The 18,896-nt window shown below is 52.2% G+C and overlaps 1 protein-coding gene across 3 annotated transcripts in view; it reads right to left on the minus strand.

The window, feature by feature from the left end:
- The window catches only part of STK24 (serine/threonine kinase 24), a 103,085-nt gene that overhangs the window by 59,920 nt on the left and 24,269 nt on the right, over positions 1 to 18,896 (minus strand). For all 3 annotated transcript variants that reach the window (XM_032611166.1, XM_032611164.1, XM_032611165.1), the window contains exon 2: positions 65 to 295. In XM_032611166.1, the coding sequence (XP_032467057.1) occupies positions 65 to 295 (231 nt within the window). The remainder of the gene's footprint in view (positions 1 to 64; positions 296 to 18,896) is intronic.

The raw sequence follows: 18,896 nt of genomic DNA on the forward strand, positions 1-18,896 counted from the left end.
CGAGGCTCGCGTCCCAGTCAGGTGCTGCATGGTGGAAAACCGCGTCTGCATCTTTAAGCCTTACCTTCAGATAGGATCCATAATATTTGGTTACGTAGGGACTGTCACACTGACTCAGCACTGTGATCTCCTGCTGAATGTCCTCTATCTCATCTTCAGCCTCTTCCAGATCAATGATTTTTATGGCGACCACTTTCTGAGTCCGATTGTCAATGCCCTTGAACACCTCGCCAAAAGAGCCCTTCCCGATTTTCTCCAGTTTGGTAAAAAGCTCTTCTGGATCTGCTTTCAGGTTCTGTAGGAGAGAAGGAAAAGAAGGGAAACTTCAGTGACTCACAGGGCTATGACTGCTTCTTCCCTGTATTGATAACATACATACCACGGTCTTTCAAAGACCGATACGTTTTCCTCACTTAAGGATCAGGCTGCGGTGACCACAGGCCTTCGCATTCAGGACACAAAGATTTCTAAATCTCACCTGCGTGTGCACATCAGACTATGAAACACGGCAAGTGTGCAAACAAAAACAATGACCCAGCTAGATTATAAAAACTGGGGAAGGCTCCAGCTTTTGTATACTTAAAGTAGATAAATACCAAAACACTTAGACATGCGGACTTATTGAAAAGTCTTGTCTAAGCAAAAATTCTACTTTTCTCCCCATGTTCCCCCCTCAACTCTCTTAATTCAGGTAGGTATATACTAAAACATAGGTTAACTAGCATCCTCATATAACAGGGGGGAAAAAATGTGCGCCCTCACTTAATTGTTTCAGAAGAGGCCATGTCCAACAAATACAGTCTCACGCATCTTTGCTTACAGCTACCGCCTTGGCCTAAGTATTTTAACCAGACCCAGGAAACAATAAGGAACCTGTTTTCTTTTGTCAGGTGAACATCATACCCTTGAAAATGGCTTCTAAAAGCTCTTAACCACCGACGTGATGAGCTGAGAAACACACACAGCCTACACCTCCGAGGCTTCAGCTGTAAGGACTCCAACGCCCAGCCCAACAGCTCCCCGACCAGAGAGAAGTGTGAGCTGCTGGGTTCTCGATGGGCAGCACCTGTCAGCCCCAGGCGGGCGAGAGGGGTGACGCTGACACTTCGCGAGGAGAGCTAGGCACGCTGCACATCTCACTACGCTGAGCCGCTCAGGCTGCAGCCCCACGGGGCAACAGAAGGCCTGGGAGCCGCCCACCCTTCCCTGTGAAATAGCAGGGAGGAACAGGAGGGTTGAAGGAGGAAGGACACCAGACACGGAAGAGGGACCCACAGAACATAAGGAGTCACAGACACAGAACTAGGGCAATCTGGCGGCACTGGGTTAACCGAGCCTTGTGGGCGAACCGGGCGCCCCACTAACCTGCCGTCCCAGGTGAACCCGCAGAGTGGCCAGCGGTGCTTCCGAGGAGAACTGACACCCACCAGCCCCCTTCCCACGTGAACAACGGACCCCAGTGACACAGGCGCGAAAGGACACCACAGAGGGCCCGTGTGAGACGGCACAGTGAACAACGTGAAAGCTCACAGGTCTCACCCATAAACGTGAGAAAAGTGAGAAATGGGGTGACCAGGAAAGGGGGACACGAGAGGCCGCGTCCATTTCCAGCAGCTACAGCCTCTCCCGTTCTCATGCCCTTTCCCTTCTGTCCTCCCCTCCGGGGTGAGGAAGGCTGGCCCTCCTTCTCAAGGCCAATCCCAGAAGCTTCAAACCCCCCCTGCCCGCCCCCAGGATGCGGCTTCATCCCCGACCCCCTTCCCTCCCGCCTGTCTCTGCCCTGGGCAACACGCTGGGGTGCCTCCCATTGAAAATCCACCACCACCTGCTGCAGGTCGCCCTCCCCGCTCACTCTTCCCCAACGTCCGCCCCCACGAGGTCCCCACCGTCACAGTCCGGCCCCCGCTCTGGCGTCAGATCCTCCACGAGGTTGGGCCCCCGTAGCCTGCCAGTCCCCCGGCATCTACGACGCTACTCCCCACTCGTCCTCCTCCAGTCTCCCTGGTGCCAGAAGAGTCTTCAGGCGCAGACCCGCCCGGTCTGGCCGTCATCAAGGGCAGCCACCCCGAGGCTCCAGACTTGGCCTCCTGTCTTTCTCTCCTTCTCCCTGGGGTTTGGGACCCTGTTCCCCAAACCTGGCTACCGAAGAATCACCCAGGACACTCAGAGGTCCCAAAACACTCGCCCAGTCATAAAGGGTGGGGGGAGGAGGGGGTCGTGTAATCCATATTTTCAAAAGACCCCCACTGAACAGGCACCTTTGAAAACAAACTTCTAAATTATAGGGTACGTGGTAACTTCCAAACTGCTGGCGCAATCCTTTGAGCCTTAACTCCCAGGATCCGCTGCTTGCTGATACCTCCTCGGCCTGGACGCGGCAAGCTCCGCCTGTACGCACCGAACGTGTCATCTCTGCCTCGGAACTGGCCATCCTCCACGCACACAGCCTCCCTCACCACGCCGCACGCCGCGCTGAGGGCATTCGGGAACCACATTTTACTCTCCTCTCCACCTGTGTGCCTGGGCACACCACTGACGGTCCCCAGGTGTCCCCTGAGCAGTAAGAAAACCACAGCCTCACACTGACCCAAAGAACACGCTGACTCAGGGAGACAGAGCGCCTGGGTGGGGGGAACTGGTTGGAAGGGTTAAGAAAGAGGCAGTCAGAGCCACCTGAACTCCCATTAGCAGTGATTCTCAACTCTCAGGCGCATCAGAATCACCTGGAGGGCTTATTGGACCCGCCCCCCCCACCCACCCAGGCCTGCGGCACTGCGGGGGAGCCAAGTATCAGCGCCCAGGTGATGCAGGTGCTGCTGGTGTGGGGACCACGCTTTGAGAAGCACTGCTTAGCAGACCCGGGGGGAGAAGCGAGGCAGCCCTGACTAGATGATGTGCCACTGAAAGAGGCTTGTTTTAGGTCAGCGGACCTGACCCCCCTGCACTGACTGCCCCACCCCCATGCTGAGAAAAACAGTGGTGTTCCTTTTTGGGAGTTAATTAAAACAAAGCCAAGAAGAATGTATCCAAACCCCTACCATGCCAGAGATGAGAGTGTGGGAGATTGTTACAAAAATAATGGCCAATGAATCCCGGCTGTATCCACACCCCTTCAGCACTCCTCCAACAAGAAAGGAATAGTCTTACGTCCCCATCCCTTGAATGTGGGCTGGTCTTGTCACATGTTTTAACCCACAGAAGGTGGTGACTTCTGAGCATGGGCCTCAAAGGGCTGGGGAGGCTGGGAGTGAGCGTGCGGTGGGAGGTCCATCGCAGCCACTGCATGGATCCCCGCTGAGGCCCAGGACGTGCATGCGGCCAGCCTAGGCCACGCAGCCTGAACCCCAGCACAGGAGAGCATCCTCAAGGGAGCACCTGGCCAAAATCCCCGTCAATCCACAGAATCTGTCTTAAACCATCAAGTTCTGGTTGGTGTGTTACTATACCCCAGTAGAGAACTGGTACAAAAAAGGGTGCTGCCCCGGCACAGGCCCTGACAGCACCATTTACTAACTGCCTCTCTGCCCCCTCTCTGAACACGATCATCTACCTCGTCTCTCCATGGGGTGTGGGGTGTGTCTTTTCAATTCACAGCTCTCTGAATCAACTGAAGCCACCCCCAAGGAGCTGCAATGCGCCCCGTCCACATCCAGCCCTGACCTGGGGCAGGCGGGCGCAGACTTGAAGGCCACTGCTGTACCCGGAGGGAAGGGCGGGACAGTTGGAGTGAAGTGTATCCCACAGCTCGGAGGGACAGAAATCCTTGGGACCAGCAGGCCAGCCCGGACACTGTTACAACAATGGCTTTAATAAATAACCCATCCCCAAGCCCAGGCCCCTATTCAACTTTGCCTGCTGCTCCCCTTGAATCTGGGCTGGCCCTGGGGTAGACACTATGCTATTTACGAGGTTAAGCCTGAGGCCCTGCAGCTTTCACCTCCATCAACACCTAAGGAGGCCTGAGCCAGCTGCTGGAGAGGAACTGTGGAGAAGAACCCAGGCCCTAGCCACCCAGCGGGCCAACTGCAGACACGGAGAGGGGCGCCCAGCGTCCTAGCTGACCTTAGGCCAGCAGCTCTCCTGACGACCACGGGCAGTGAGTGAGTCCAAGCGAGACCTGAGGGAAAACTCCAGGTCAACCCAAGGGTTCGTGAGAAATACTAAATCATTATTGTTTTAGGCACAAAGTCCTGGGGGGATTTGTCACCCAACAGATAAGAGAATTCAACAGAGATCGCCAATCACTGCCAGACAAAAGTGTCCATTCCTGAGGGCAGGGTACAGACAGATGTTCTATACTGGGGAGAAGAGTGTTTCGTTTCAATAAATTGCCCGATTTTCCTTTTGCCAGGTCTAAAACAGCTTAGAAAACAGCTGTTTTCACTATACTGCTTTGACCATCCTCCCCAAAGCCCTTTCCCCGGCATCCACACCTGTGAAGTTAGCGCAGTTTTTGTCTCGCATCTGCTCTAGTGTGGCATTCCATGCTCTTGGCCACTGTGTCACCAGCTATAAACTGGAATAAAACCCGGCCCTGGCAAGAATGGAGCCATCTGCCAAGACGGTGACGGCAGGCCCTAAGCAAGCAGGGTCCTCGCCCTTTGGCAATTCTTGCATAAGTTCATCACCATGCACTGCAACCCCGTGCAGTGTGGTAAGGACATCAATGCCAGAGATGACCTAGTCCGCAAAGGAACGTCAAGATTCGGCTGCCAGAATCGGTGCTCCGAGGAAAGTAGACCTCCTTGGTAGGGAAGGTGCCATCCTGCCAACCATCTTGAGAATTCTCTTTTCAGAAAGGTTTAAGCTGAACCAAGCACTGGTCATCATCCAAGATTAGAAAGGCCTGCCGGCCCCTCACCCCACCCATCCCACGTGCCTGAAAGGCAACCGGCTCCTCCAGGGCAGGAGTCAGGACACACAGAGGCTCGGCCTCCTCTGGGCAGGGGAAGGCCAGGACCCTCCCCCACCATTCCCTTCTCCTAGGGCAATGAGCTGGGGGACCAGAAGGGCGGGGCTGGATGCTACCTGCACATCCCACTACTCAGGTCTGGGACCAGTCACTAAAGAACATCACTTAGATGCCCAGCACCAGCTTCTCATTCCCGCCCTGAGCCAGGAGATCACCCTCTAAGGTGGGGTGTGGGGGGGCGTGTGAGTCTCATGAATACGCTCACTAACCTGTGTGACCCCACGAGCTACTCAACATCTAGGTCTGTGTTTCCCCCCCTGAGGGAAGGGCTGGAGAGAGAAAGAAATAACAGCAACAGCAGCATCTCTCCAGATTAACTGCCACTAAGAGTGGGAATCTGGCACCCACCAACTGCAGGACGTGTCCCGGGCACTGTCTATAAAAGAAGGCACTCAAATACTGATGTTTCTTCTCTACTCACGTCTCTCCCATACCCTCAAAACCTTTCCCTCCTATGTCAAGAAACAGCCCAACTTCCCACTTGGGGGAGCCTTGAGGTTAAGTGAAAGTTTTCAGGAAATGACACGTATGACACTTCGTTTTCCTACTTCCTGTGGCTTTGGCTTTTTCAGCACCCTTTTCCTCATGACAGCTCCAGGCCATCTGTCTCTTTAAACTTTAGTCAGCTGAATTCTGAGCCTTTCTATACACTCACACCTCATCTTGTTTATTTTTAATTTCAAGATTTAGAAAAGCCAGGGCATTTGTTACACTTAACCATCCTAAAGTCAGGATCCTTGAAACTGACCAAAATATGGAGAAGATGCATCTCCTTCAGTTCAGGGGGCCCAGGCACAGGTCTGCGCTCTGAAAATGCTCCCAAGCCCCTTCCCCATCAAGCCCAGGAAAGCCTTCACTGGCTCAGGATCGCGGGAAGAGCTGAACAGCCAAGGGAACATGCCCAGGGGATCTGGAATCCCCAGTTCCACAGACCTTTCTCACTAACTGTGATATGGAAGTTTCGGGGCCACAGGCTACCCCAAAGCCTGGCATCTCCCAGAAACAGGAAATGAACAGGCATGAGCACAGCAGAAGCAGCTGTCACAGTGCCACGCAGCACAGGGAAAGGGGCCCCAAACCTCCAGGATTCCTATTCCCCTGAGAAGCGGAAATCCAAGGGTGTGATGGCTGCTCCCTCCAACTCCCCCCACTTCCCGAGAGATGGTCCAGAGCTGCCCAGCTGGAGCTCAGGCTTCTACAATAAATTCAGCCCATTTCATAATCCTTTGAGAGAATTCATTAAAATACTTCCATGATGACTTAAGTCTTTTATATTTTTAAACCTGAACAGCTATTACTGTGTTCTTTTGATCACTTCTGGCAAGGAAAAATGCACCTGGCATCACTAATGAACTTTCAAAGGTCCTCAGTTTCAGACGTACCCCTCGTAGAGCTGCACAGACGACACCGCTCTGGGCTGAAGCCAAGTTCCAGGAAAAGAAAAAGGAACCGTCTAGGTCTGCCGTGTTCTAATACTTGTGCCTTATCACATCAGCATCCCCGAAGCAACAGACAAGAGGGCACCGGGGTTCAGCCGGGTCTGGACTAGGTGTGGCCCCTCCCCTCTTCTGAACTTGGCAAGCATCCCCAATGAAGCACAGAACTCTCCTCCGGGAGCTGAACTCGGCCTCAGAGCCCTGCCCTCCCCACCTGCCCGGGCAGAAGCCGGCACACAGGTGGGCACTATGGGCCGGCAGCTTACCGCAGACTTGTCCTGCATCGGCCCGACTCTCCCACCCAGCCTTTCCCCGTGGTCCCTCCGTTAACAGTGTTACTGTCTTCCATTCCCAAAGCTGGAAACGCCTGCACCGCAGTTGCTTTCTTGCCCCTACCTCCCAACTGTCTCTGCATGCGGCCCCGGCCTCCCGCCTGACCCCGCCCCGCCGGCCCTCCCTCACCCACCCGCCGCGGCAACCACGGCTACTCCTCCAGCTGCCCGACCCCAGATGCCCCTGCACACCCTGCGGGCAGAAAGCGGCTTCCTCCGAAGCGCGTGGTTTCCCTGCACTGCCTAAAGCAGCCGGGACAACACGCCGTCTCGAGACTGAAGTCACACACGCTCGCCGCGAAGCTGAACCGATAACCCCCTTCCCACTTCCGCTTCCTGCTGCACTCCCCGCTTACCCTCCCATCACCCAACTTCCTAACACTGTCTCCGAGCACCCAGGGTTACGTACCGTAATGACTCCACACGCAGTGAATTCTCCAAGCGACGGAATTGGAGGCGTGGAGAACAGACGCGTGGTTGTAGGGCGGGGCGGGGGCGACGAGTGAGGGGCAACACGGGAAGATTCCACGTGGCCGCAAACAGCTCTGCATCCCGACTGCGGTAATTCTACTCGAACTTCTTCTGCCCCAAAGAGACCGCTATTATTTCACTGTTACAGGTGAAAAGTTCCCATTTGCTGTTTCATACCCTCTCAACCCTAATGACTCCCTTGAGCAAAGGGAGCAGGGCTCCAGGGCTCCTCTTTGCCAGAGCGTGATTTTTATGCCACTGGTTGAAACGGTATTAACATTTTACAGATGATTTTCCCCCCTGAGATTATGATTACCACTTAAGAATGTATCTTATAATCTTGCCAACCTAACCCAACAAAGAAGTGAGCAGCATGGGTGCCTGCAGTCAACACCTAGGCCCCCTTAAAAAGCAAACACTGTAATCCAAACCGAACACCCAGGGGAGGCTTCCCTGGTGGTGCAGCGGTTAGGAATCCACCTGCCAATGCAGGGGACACGGGCTCGAGCCCTGGTCCGGGAATATCCCACATGCTGCGGAGCAACTAGGCCCGTGCGCCGCAACTATTGAGGCTCTAGAGCCCGTGAGCCACAACTACTGAAGCCTGTGCGCCTAGAGCCCGTGCTCTGCCACAAGAGAAGCCACCGCAATGAGAAGGCCACGCACCGCAACGAAGAGTAGCCCCCGCTCGCCGCAACTAAAGCCTGCACACAGCAACAAAGACCCAACGCAGCAACAAATAAATATAAATTTTTTTAAAACTTTAAAAAAACAAAAACCCAGCCAAAGTTCAGAGCATTACGTGGAGGAAACGAGGAAAATGCAACCACAGCCTAAACAAATTATGAGACCCAGTGTGCACCAGATGCTCTGCTCTGATTCTGCAGAGTGTCATTTGGGGCAGCAGCTATACAAGCCCTGGAGAGAAAAGACACTAGAAACCGCCCCCCACCCCCAACAATAAGCTACCAAACAGAGAGATTCAATGCTGTCCTTCTGAACATTTAACTTATCTGACAAAAATTCGGGTATCTAGGCAACCATAAGCACCTGGAGTCCACACAACACATGTTCAGATCTCAGTTCTACCAAATTACCAGCGAGTCACTGAACCACCCAGCCTGTTTCCATACCTGTAAAACGGGGTAACACTACTTACTTCTTAGAACGTTGAAGGGATAAAATCAGAACATAAAGAAAGCTCCTCGTGTGGTATCTGCTAAACAGTAAGTCATTAGTAAACAGAAACCACTTTTGTTGTTGCAGTTGTTTTTTTGTGTGTGTACTTAATACTGAGCTATTCTTTCTGAAAATACTTGGTCGAGGTTGAATAGAAGCCTCTCATCTGAACTAGAAGAAGTAAAACCCAGATCATGGACTCACAAACCAGCACACCCTCCACGGCACTACCTTAAAATCAGCTAAAATAACGAGGCCTTTTCTCCCTCAGGAAGGGAACAAGGAGAATTCTAGGAGGCCTGAGTGAGCGTCCTCAGAAAGAGACAAGGAAACATCTGCAAAACTCCTAAGGTACAGAGGCCACCCGTGGTGCAGGTTAAAGAAACCACTGGCCAGGGAGGCCCAAGGGCCCTGCGGCCTGGGTGGGGTTCTAACACAAGGCTCCAGAGAGGGCACTGAGCCACAGGGATGCAATGACCCCCACCCCCCACCCCCAAGTATGAGGCTCTCAGGGCTAAGAAATGGTGCTAGGAGCCATAAATAAACAGAAGATTGCACCTGTGAGAACCTTCCAAGCGTTCCATAAACCTCCCTTTTTAACTTTCCTATAACGGTGACTACTAGATCCCTTAAAACAGAGAAGGAAAGAAGGCTCTACTCCATGGGCAGCCTCAGGAGAAGGGACTCAAGCTAGATGAGCACAAGGGATTTTAAATGGAAAAGGAAAAGCAGGCCCAAGCACAGGGAGAATTACAGCAAAGAAGGCAGGATGTGAAAAGCACAGGCCTGGGGCACACAACACACCCCACCAGCTAGTACAGAAACACATACTTTTAGTTTGTGAAAGAGGAATCCTGTTAACTGTTTCTGAGCGGAAACTTGAGCCTAAGAGATCACCTTGCAAAACAACCTGCAGAATTCGAATGCACAAGGCAGCTTCATGCTGACACCCATAAACGAGCTAGATTTGCAAAATCCTGGCCTCCCCCAGGTCACAACTTAGGTGCAGTTGGAAGCCGTGAAACTCTTTGGTCTTGGACATGGCCTGGGTGGAGTGAAGCCGTGAGAAAGATGAGCACCATTTCTGAATGCCCTCCTGAAGGAGGTGTCGTCTCACCTCCTCCACCTTACGGTGGTTATGGGACTCGTCCAAGGACACAGCGTACCTGACAGACCCTGAAATGCAACTCAGGGCCATCTGATTCCAAAGGGCGAGCATGTTGACGACTGCCTCCCAAGTTCTAACAGCAAAACACGACAGAAAGAGCACAAAATTAAGACGCACAAGACCTGGGATTTTCCCCTGCTGTCATGCTTTGCTGCGTGACCCTGAGCAAGGTCTTAACTTCTCAGTAAAGGCAACAAGGACGCCTCAAGTGTGTATCTACCGCACAGGTTTGTCAGAGGATCAAGTCAGCCCAAGTAAGTGGGGAAAGCGAGGTGCACTGCAAACCCTTTCCCAGAGCGCAGATGGCGGCTGTGTTACCTTGCAGGGCGTGCGCTCTCAGAAAGCACATCCAAGGCCAAGCGAGGTCACCTTTAAAACAGCGCTCAGCTTTGAAGACGTTTTTAGAAATCACTAAAACACTGGCCAAAACAGTTACTGAGAACGAACCACGTGTAACACAACGCAACACGGTCCTGACGAGATTAAAAGCTACTGTCATTTTAGAGAATGGCTTAACTTTACATTCCTTTTTTTTTTAATACAAATTATTCTTCCCATAAATATCTTTAAGCTAATTAGACGCAAATAAAATGCCCTGAAAACCTGTCTCCTCGGTTTAATCTAACCATTACATTTCAAGAGGCACTCTGTACTCAAACTAAAATTGGGCAATCTGTCTAATGAAGCCTATTAACCTGGAAAGGGTTTTCTCTGATTGTAACAAGTTTAAAGCTCACTCTTTCTCAGGGTCTTTCCCACACCTCCCCCACCTGAAAAATCAAGCTGCCCTTTTTATAAAATACATACAGGAATACACACACACACACACACAGAGACACACACACAGGCCAATGCGAAGTTTATAAACAAACAAAAAAAGACCCCCAACAAGCCAAATACCCTTTTATGGGGATTTGCCCAGAAATCCTATAACCAGCAATCTGCACGGTCTAAAACGCATTCAACTCCGGAAGCAGCGCACAGAGAAACTTGGGGGCCCCCTGGGCGCCTCCCCGGCCTGCAAAGCCCCTTGCGTACTACTGCCATCGGGGAACCGTCATGGTCACCCGTTAGCGGGCCCCCCAGATGGCCGGTGACCACCCCCGCCCCAGCAGCCAGCCACAGGCACAGCCGGACACGAACAGATGACTTGATAAGCAGGTCTCGGATCAGGACCTTCTCTCTCACCCCCAGCGCCGCCTCGGGACCCAGGGCTCCCCCTGAGGGGCAGGAGGCGAGCTGCTACGGGCCCCTCCCCAGTCGGCCCGCACCTCTCAAAGGCACCAAGGACGTGGCAGCGTCTCGGCAGGGAGGAAGAAACCACCCTAGGTGTCTGCCTCTCCTCAGCCTCCCGAGAAGGGAGCAAAAGCCACTGGGTCGCAGGCACGGGGGAGAGGCTGCAGCCCGCTGGGGGCCCCGCTGGGTGCAGGGGAGGCCCCAGGGCGGGAGGTCGGCGGTTCCCAGCGGGGCTGCACGCCAGCCAGGACCACCGTGCCCCAGCCCCACTCTGGACCAGCAAACCCCGAACTCGGGAGATAGGACCCCAGCCCGAGCATTATTTAAGCCCACCCCCGAAGATTCCAACGGGCGGCCAAGGTCGACAGCAGGGGTCTGGTCTGGGAGGCCACCTGGCATGTTCACCTGCTTTTCTTCACCTGGGAAAATCATGTCGGAGCAGGGGACGTGGGACGCCCCCCACCCTGCGCCGAAGCTCACATTTCTAGTCTTTTCCTCTCCAACCCCTTCCTCTCCTACCTCGCTGACCAAGGACACCCATTCTCCGCCTCTAGCCCCAAGTGTTTTACATTAACTAGTCGGCTGATTTAAGGTCTCCAAAAGAAAAACCTTTATTTACCAAATAAAGCTCTTTAAATAGCAGATGGCTCCAATTAGCTCAGAATCCACAGATTTTTTTTCCTATCCTCAAATAGTCTTTCAGAAGAAGTCTCATTCCTAGCTAGGTGACCAGAGGTCACTTTTAAGTGTGAGGCCTAAATCCCAGGTTTACACAGAAACGGGCTTTCCTGCATATCACACCGAACCTCCTCTCAACTGCAGTGGGAGCCCCTCCTGGCCTGTCTCCACGTCATCACTGCCTCTTCTAAGCAGCACTTTGTCTCTCACCCGCCTGCTCGCAGGTACATGACAAATGCCCCACAATCCGGCTCAGCAAACTCATTTCCCCCATGGTATACACCTGTGTTTCAATCCACCTGAATAAATATTCTACAATGTGTGACAAAAACAGAAACCGTTAAATTTATGAATTTATGTCTACACCTACATACCCAAATAACTAGAAATTCTCCTAAAACTCTTGTCCTTAGTATTTAGGGAATCCTAGTAGCAGCATCCTATCCATTTTTATATGGATGTTTAAGGTAAAAACTGCTCTACCTAACAAGAAAATACAATTTTTGGAAAAGCATTAAAAATGAGAAAAAAGTGGCTGCAACCACCCCGGTGAATCTCCTGTTTCTGGCCTCAGCATCTAATAAACACCCCCGGCCCCCATCTGCTCGTCGCCTTAGCAAACAGGTGGCTGGAGCTCTGTGGGGTCAGAGGTCAGAGAGGAGCCACCCCGGGGAAAGCACGTGCTCCGTCCGGGTGTGCGAGGTGAGGGTCCAGGCTGGAAGGCCGCCTGGAGAGGCTCTCCGCCCTCACTCACTCGGGGTCAAGCTCTTTCTCTGCACAGACCGAACAAAAGGCTCTGAGGCTCTGGCTACTATTCTGCCGACCGCCTGCCCAGCACCAGATGCTCCCAGGCCCTGCGCCGGACATTCGGCAGGGTCGCCTTGTTCACACCCGCGGGAACGCGAGGCCTGACTGCAGAGCGAGCTGGGGAACCAAGGGCCCGGGGCTGCAGCTCACCCAGGGTCACAGAGCTCGCCCGGCACCCTGGAGTCCCCACACGGGGAACTGTGGCCGCCGCCAGGCTCCCGCAGCGGATGGTGGGTACACTTCTCTTCAGTGAAAGTCTCCCTGGCTGGAAGATGAAGGCCTGGGCTTCCTTTGAGGTGACGAGCAGGCCCAGGTGTCAGGGCAAAGGGCGAAATCAGGCTAGTTTTGCTGGGCAAACACTTGATGAAAAATACGTGATGCATTCCAAATAAATTACATATAGCTCATTGAGAAATGGACCCTGGCACCTCCTTTATTAAAACCAAAATGCAAGTAACAAGCCAGCCACGGAAAATATTCCGACCATACCCTACGCAAAGACGCACTGACAAACAGCAGCAGCTCCCGTTTCCACGAGCCCCTCCACGCGAAGCCTCATGCTAAGTAAGCTAAGCAGTTTTCAAAAGCACTCCTTTGTGGACCTCACCGCTGGCCCAGGAGAAAAGGGCCACGATCCTCACGACACAGCTGAGAAAGCTGAGGTGCAGAGAGCAGGTCACTTACACAAGGTCCCCCGCGGCCAGTGGCGGGGCGTTAAGCCCCACTCTGCCTGTGCATCGTGGGTCAGCCTCTGAATGGAAAGTGTGCGCAAGCTGCTGGCTTGGCAGGAGGAACCGAGGTGGCGTGGTCTGCCTTGGGTTACAGCACTGGGATGCTACAACCAGCTCGAGGAGGACAATCCGATGCCACCTCCAGTTCCCTGCAGGTCAACTCGCCTTCCTGTACGTATTCTATAAAAGCCCGCAGTAACGACAGTGAGTGTCAGGGAACAAATACATTTGGGCATCTGTATATTTCAATCAATAATCACATCTCCTTTACCTGAAAATCCTTCGGCTTTTGGAGGCATCGGGGAAAATGGCTGGAATAGAAAAGCTAAGGACAAGGCTGATTTGTCACAAACAGGAAGGCGGGCCTCCTGCTGCCCCCTGTGGGGTGCAGGGTCCACTAAGCATCCGTTTAACCCTAGGAGGGGCAGCAAGAGGGCATGAGCTGTGTTCAGCGTTAGCCGGCCCACGTTCCACAGCAGTCCTGTGGCTCCGGGTCCACCAGGGAGACGACCGCGCCCAGGCAGCTGCGATGTGCCATCCCGGGAGGGCTGGGGCTGGGTGGCCAGCCCGCCCCTCTGAAGGCCCAGACAGCACACACCCTGGGCTCTGTGGGCCCAAGAGTCTCCACTGCACATTCTTCTTCTCTCTCTTTTTTTTAAAATTTATTTTATTTAATTTATTTTATCTCTGGCTGAGTTGGGTCTTTGTTGCGGTGCGCGGGCTTCTCATTGCGGTGGCTTCACTTGCTGCGGAGCACGGGCTCCAGGCCCACGGGCTTCAGCAGTCGTGGCTCACGGGCTCTAGGGCGCAGGCTCAGTAGTTGTGGCGCACGGGCTTAGTTGCTCCGCGGCATGTGGGATCCTCCTGGACCAGGGCTCAAACCCGTGTCCCCTGCATTAGGCCGGCAGATTCTTAACCACTGCGCCACCAGGGAAGCCCTCTCTCTTCTTTTTTAATGACCACTTGAAAACGTAAAAGCCCATTCTTAGCTCATAAGCCAACCAAAACAGGCGGCTGTAGTTTGCCCATCCCCACACTAGACCATCGAGCCGGCCAACATGCAAAACCCTGTCCGCCGCCGACCACACCAGTAACCCGGATCCCACCGAGGGAACCCAGCGCCGGCACAGGAGCCGCGGTGACGTGATGGCTCCGAAATAACCTGCCATCACAAAGATACTTGTTTTCTGTCACCCCCGCATCAATGTCACGAATCCACAGGGAATCAGCAAATTCTCACCACTTCCAGAACCTCCGTTCAGAGCATCACAGTGGACTTCAGGTTTTAGCAAAGGGAAAAGTGTTACCACCTGGGCCATCACTCTGCTTTAGGGCCACTGCTAATCCCTTCCTCAGCAGTGGCTTATCTGCACCTTAAATTGACCTTCAGCTCCAGGGGAGAGGTGTCAGCCTATCTTATCTGCCCGGTCCATCTCATCATCTCCCGCCTCTGTGGACCTTTTTTCTCTTCTTCCCAGTGTCTGTCTGTCTGTCTCTCTCTTTCTCTCTCACACTCACACACGCACACACACTCACACACGCACACACACTACAGGAACACTCCTTTGCTGGAATCATCCCTCTAGAGTGCGTTTCCCACAGTGGCCCACCTGCCACCTAACCTCCCAGGCTCATTATCTCTTTCCTACACGGCCCCTGGCATCCCTTCTTTCTTGCTTGTTCCTTAATTAGACCCAAACTGAGGTGAAAGAATTTCATCATTACTGAGAAAACCACAGTAAAGATATCACTTTGTTCTGCCCTCTCAAAATCTGCCAGGATTTCTGGAAGATACCATAAGGAAAACTAAAGGAGGAGACACAGGAGTCCAGGGCTGCGGTTCAGGGGGACAACTGAAAGAAATGGGTTAATAACCAAAACTTACATGGAGAGTTATTCCACCAAAACAAAACAGGGAGGACAAACGGTTTCTATTATCTCAGCCTGCTGTCCACTTGGTACACCATTTTCCATTTCCATCCTGTTCACTCCAGTCGTGTCGCCCTGAAGCACACACCTTTTCCACGGGTGAGTTAAGCTGGCTCTAGCACTCAAATGCCTCCCAAAGAGTAAATACTGTACTGCAACCTTTCTGTTATTAGATTGCTTTTCTCCATTTTGCCATATCGATGTAACATATCCATGTTATATTGCAAGAAGCAGTAAAATCTATGAAAACCACAGTATGTTGTCCCTTCCTATATTAAATTGCCGGAGGGATGGAAAATGGTGCAGCCACTTCAGAAAGCAGTTTGGCAATGTCTTGGAAAGATAAGCATAAAACCACCACAGGACCCGACAATTCCACTCTCAAGAGAACTGAAAACACACGCCACTCAAAGACATACACACAAATGTGTGTAGCAGCATTACTCCTAACAGCCAAACACTGGAAACAACCTCAATGTCCATCAGCTGGTGAAAGGAAAGAGAAATGTGGTGCATCCTTACAATACAACGTACCAACACAAGCTACGTCATGAACCTGAAGCCAGTGACGAGTGACCACATGCTGTGCGACTCCACGGATATGAAATGCCCAGAAAAGGCAAATCGATGGAGACAAAAAGCATGAGGGACAAAAATGTTCTACACTAATTTATGGAGATGATTTTACCAGTCGGTAAAGTTACTAAAAATCACTGAGTTGTACACCTGGAAGGAGGGCATTTTATGACACGTAAAATATACTACAGTAAAGCTGTTTAATTAACAGAAAGACCACACATGGCGTATCTTCGTTCACCTGTCTCCCCCGTGGCTGCGGGATGTGTAGGAAAGGCACTGACGTCATCCGGCTCACCCTTCCTCAACACCCTGCAAGATTCCTGGCATGTCCTCGGTGTCCAGGGAACGAATGACTTTTGGAAAAACAAAAACAAACTTTCGTCCTCTTCCATAACTTCATGATTTACCAAAGCTCCACGTCCCGTCTGCTCTTCCACCCGATCTAGCGCCCAAATGGAACGGCCTGTAGAGGCCGCTAGCCAACGTGTCCATGTAGCTTCGAGATCAAACGTGACCCCGACACTTCAAGAGGGATCCTGACCAACTATCTGTGAAGTGCAATATTTGTTCAAAGTTTAAAAAGAACAAGTGTTTTCCTTATGTCTCCGTAACAGCAAAAGAATAAAACACCTCTGGGGCTGTGAGTAGAGAAGAGCACAATCTAAGTATCAGATTTCAAACAAGTGACGTTCGGGAAAATTATAATCTAATTTAAAATAAATTCTTAAGTGAAAGATTTGTTATTTCTGACTTAGAAGCAACCAACTTAATAAACGCACCGGGGGAATTAAATGCTGTGAGGGAAGCTCCGACCCACCTGTGCTCTATACCATTTGTCTGTCTACCAAGTGGCACCCGACAGGAGGGCGTTTCAATAGAAATGCAGGATTTTATTTTCTAGTACCAGTACCGTACTAGTGATGAGCGAGCACGTACTGCCTGCTACCTCGCACACTACCTGGAATTCACGTGGCGTGTCCCACTTAATCCCAGGTCTCAGCTATACCAGCATCTGCTGTTTAGACCTAGAAACACAACACGCTTCCTCGTGTGTGCGAAGTGTCGTAGTTCAGGGTGTAGCCTCTTGAGGAGAAGGGGTTCAAAGCCTGGCCCTACCACATACTTGCTTTATGATTGTGGGCAATAACCTTTGTGCTGCGGTTTCCCAATCTTTGAAGAGGGGGAGGATTACAGGCCATTTATAACTTCTTATTTCTGATCCCAGCTTGAAGACAAGGCCTTCACAGGATTGTATCATTTTCTGGACGTGGTAACCGGCTCTCGTGAGTTACTGCCTTCCGGCACCACAGTCCACCAGCCCCAGTGCTTACCACTCTGTAAATGGGGACTGAAATAAGCAACCTTTTGGAAGGTGTGCAAACCTAAGTAAATACAGCTGAGTAAGGGCTGGTCCAGCCAAGTCCCTCCTGTCTATTAGATAAAGGGCAAAGAACTGACAAAAACAATTCACTCATCCTTTGCACAGTCAAAAAAAAAAAAAGTAAAACCTCTCTACCTGAAGGTTGGTTCCAACTTTCTCCCAGTCCTGCATTTTACTGATGGTAACTAAAACTGAGCCAGCCTTGCAGATTTGGGTTCAGCTCAGCTGGTAACATGGTAATCTCTCACACACATCTATCACTTCCTACTTCTCAGAAAACCATCATTTAGCTGGCCTCTTAGATCCAGGAAACAATAGACAAGGCAGTCCACTGACTTCACACTAAGAGGCAGATGTTAAACGTCACATGCCTGAGATTTAATAAATTATCAGGCTTCCTGGCTCCTAATTTCCACCGCACCTCTATCAAATCCTCCTTTCATGGAGGGGAGACAATGAAACTGAGGGGAAGCAATGCAGACCCCTGGGAAAGTTGGCAAGAGAGTTTACCTTCTAAGTCTTTGTCTTTTACTCTATTTCCCCACCCACGTGTCCAAGCATTAACACTCACTGTGGCTGCAACAACTCAGCTGAAGTTCAGACCCCATAATTTCCAAACTCAAAACTGTTAAAATACAGCCTGACAAGAACCGGTTTGTTGTGCAGATAACAGGACAGAGAACAAAATCTGAGACCCTCCAGCCACAGTGTAGGGGAAAGCCACCCAACCGAAGCCACCCTGGGCCTGAAAATGCCAACACAGAGAAAGGAGCGCGAGACGGCCTCGGCACCGCTCTGCAGCAGAGCCGGTGATGCCCTGCTCCAAAGCTTCCCCCTTCACCGAGATCCCTCCACAGAGGGACCCCACAGAGCTGAGCATCCACAAAAGGAGAACTAAACCCTTGAAGGGCAGATCAGATGAACAGTGCAACAAATTCGCTCCCGGGCTGAAGGGTGCCATCAAGTATGCGTATATTTAACTGAAGCTCACACAGCTATTCAAGCGTAGTAGCTCAGCTTGGATTCAGAGGTCAGAGTTTAGAAACCTCAACCCTCCAGAAGCATGAAGCAAAGAAAGGCCTCTAAGCACAAAAACAGCTGTCACGAATGCGGAGGCCTGAATTAGCACGCGCTGCTCTTCACACAAGGGGGTCCTTGGCTCTCCCACGGAACAGTCTGGTCCACAATCAACACACTCTCAGAAAGCCCAAGAACCTGGGTTCCTAACCCACAGCAGGCTGGGCAAGGGCGGGTGGGGACCCCAGAAGGGGCTCTGACTGCTGTGGGAGGGGACGTGCAGAGGAAGGAGGTCGGCGATCGGAACAGCAGACCCTGCCACACCAGGCGGCACCCCGGGCCATCACTGAGTCACACACGACCCAGGACCCCGCCCCTGCTGAGGGGGAAATGCCAGCCAGCCCCCAGCGGGCTAAGTCTGGAAATACTGAGTTGGAATCGTCAAGATGTGTCCCCAAAAAAGGATTTGGTCCAGATGCACAAAGACTTCAGACCCTGCCCCACAGTTTGTCCTTAGAGCTAGCTTCTTGTCAACAGTCCTTCAATTCTCCAAACAGGTCCAGAGAGGCAACCTCTGCAGGTCCCTGCCATAAGGAAGCTGCGGCAGGTGGAACCAGGCCAGGTCAGAATAGAACCGGGGGGAGCATCAGAGGCTCCGTGAGCACAGGGTTCCTGCTTTCTCAGCCCACCAATGGGAATGACTCATGACTCATGCAACCTCCCGCCAACGGGAAACTGTGATCAGCAAACACTGTGGAAGGAAGCTTTAAATAGGCAAGGACTTCCCTGGTGGCGCAGTGGTTAAGAATCTGCCTGCCAATGCAGGGGACACGGGTTCGAGCCCTGGTCCGGGAGAATCCCACATGCCATGGAGCAACTAAGCTCCTGCACCACAACTACTGAGCCCACGTGCCACAGCTCCTGAAGCCTGTGCGCCTAGAGCCCGTGCTCCGCAACAAGAGAACCCACCGCGATGAGGA

This window comes from Phocoena sinus, chromosome 18 (assembly GCF_008692025.1).
Source record: "Phocoena sinus isolate mPhoSin1 chromosome 18, mPhoSin1.pri, whole genome shotgun sequence".
Lineage (NCBI taxonomy): Eukaryota > Metazoa > Chordata > Mammalia > Artiodactyla > Phocoenidae > Phocoena > Phocoena sinus.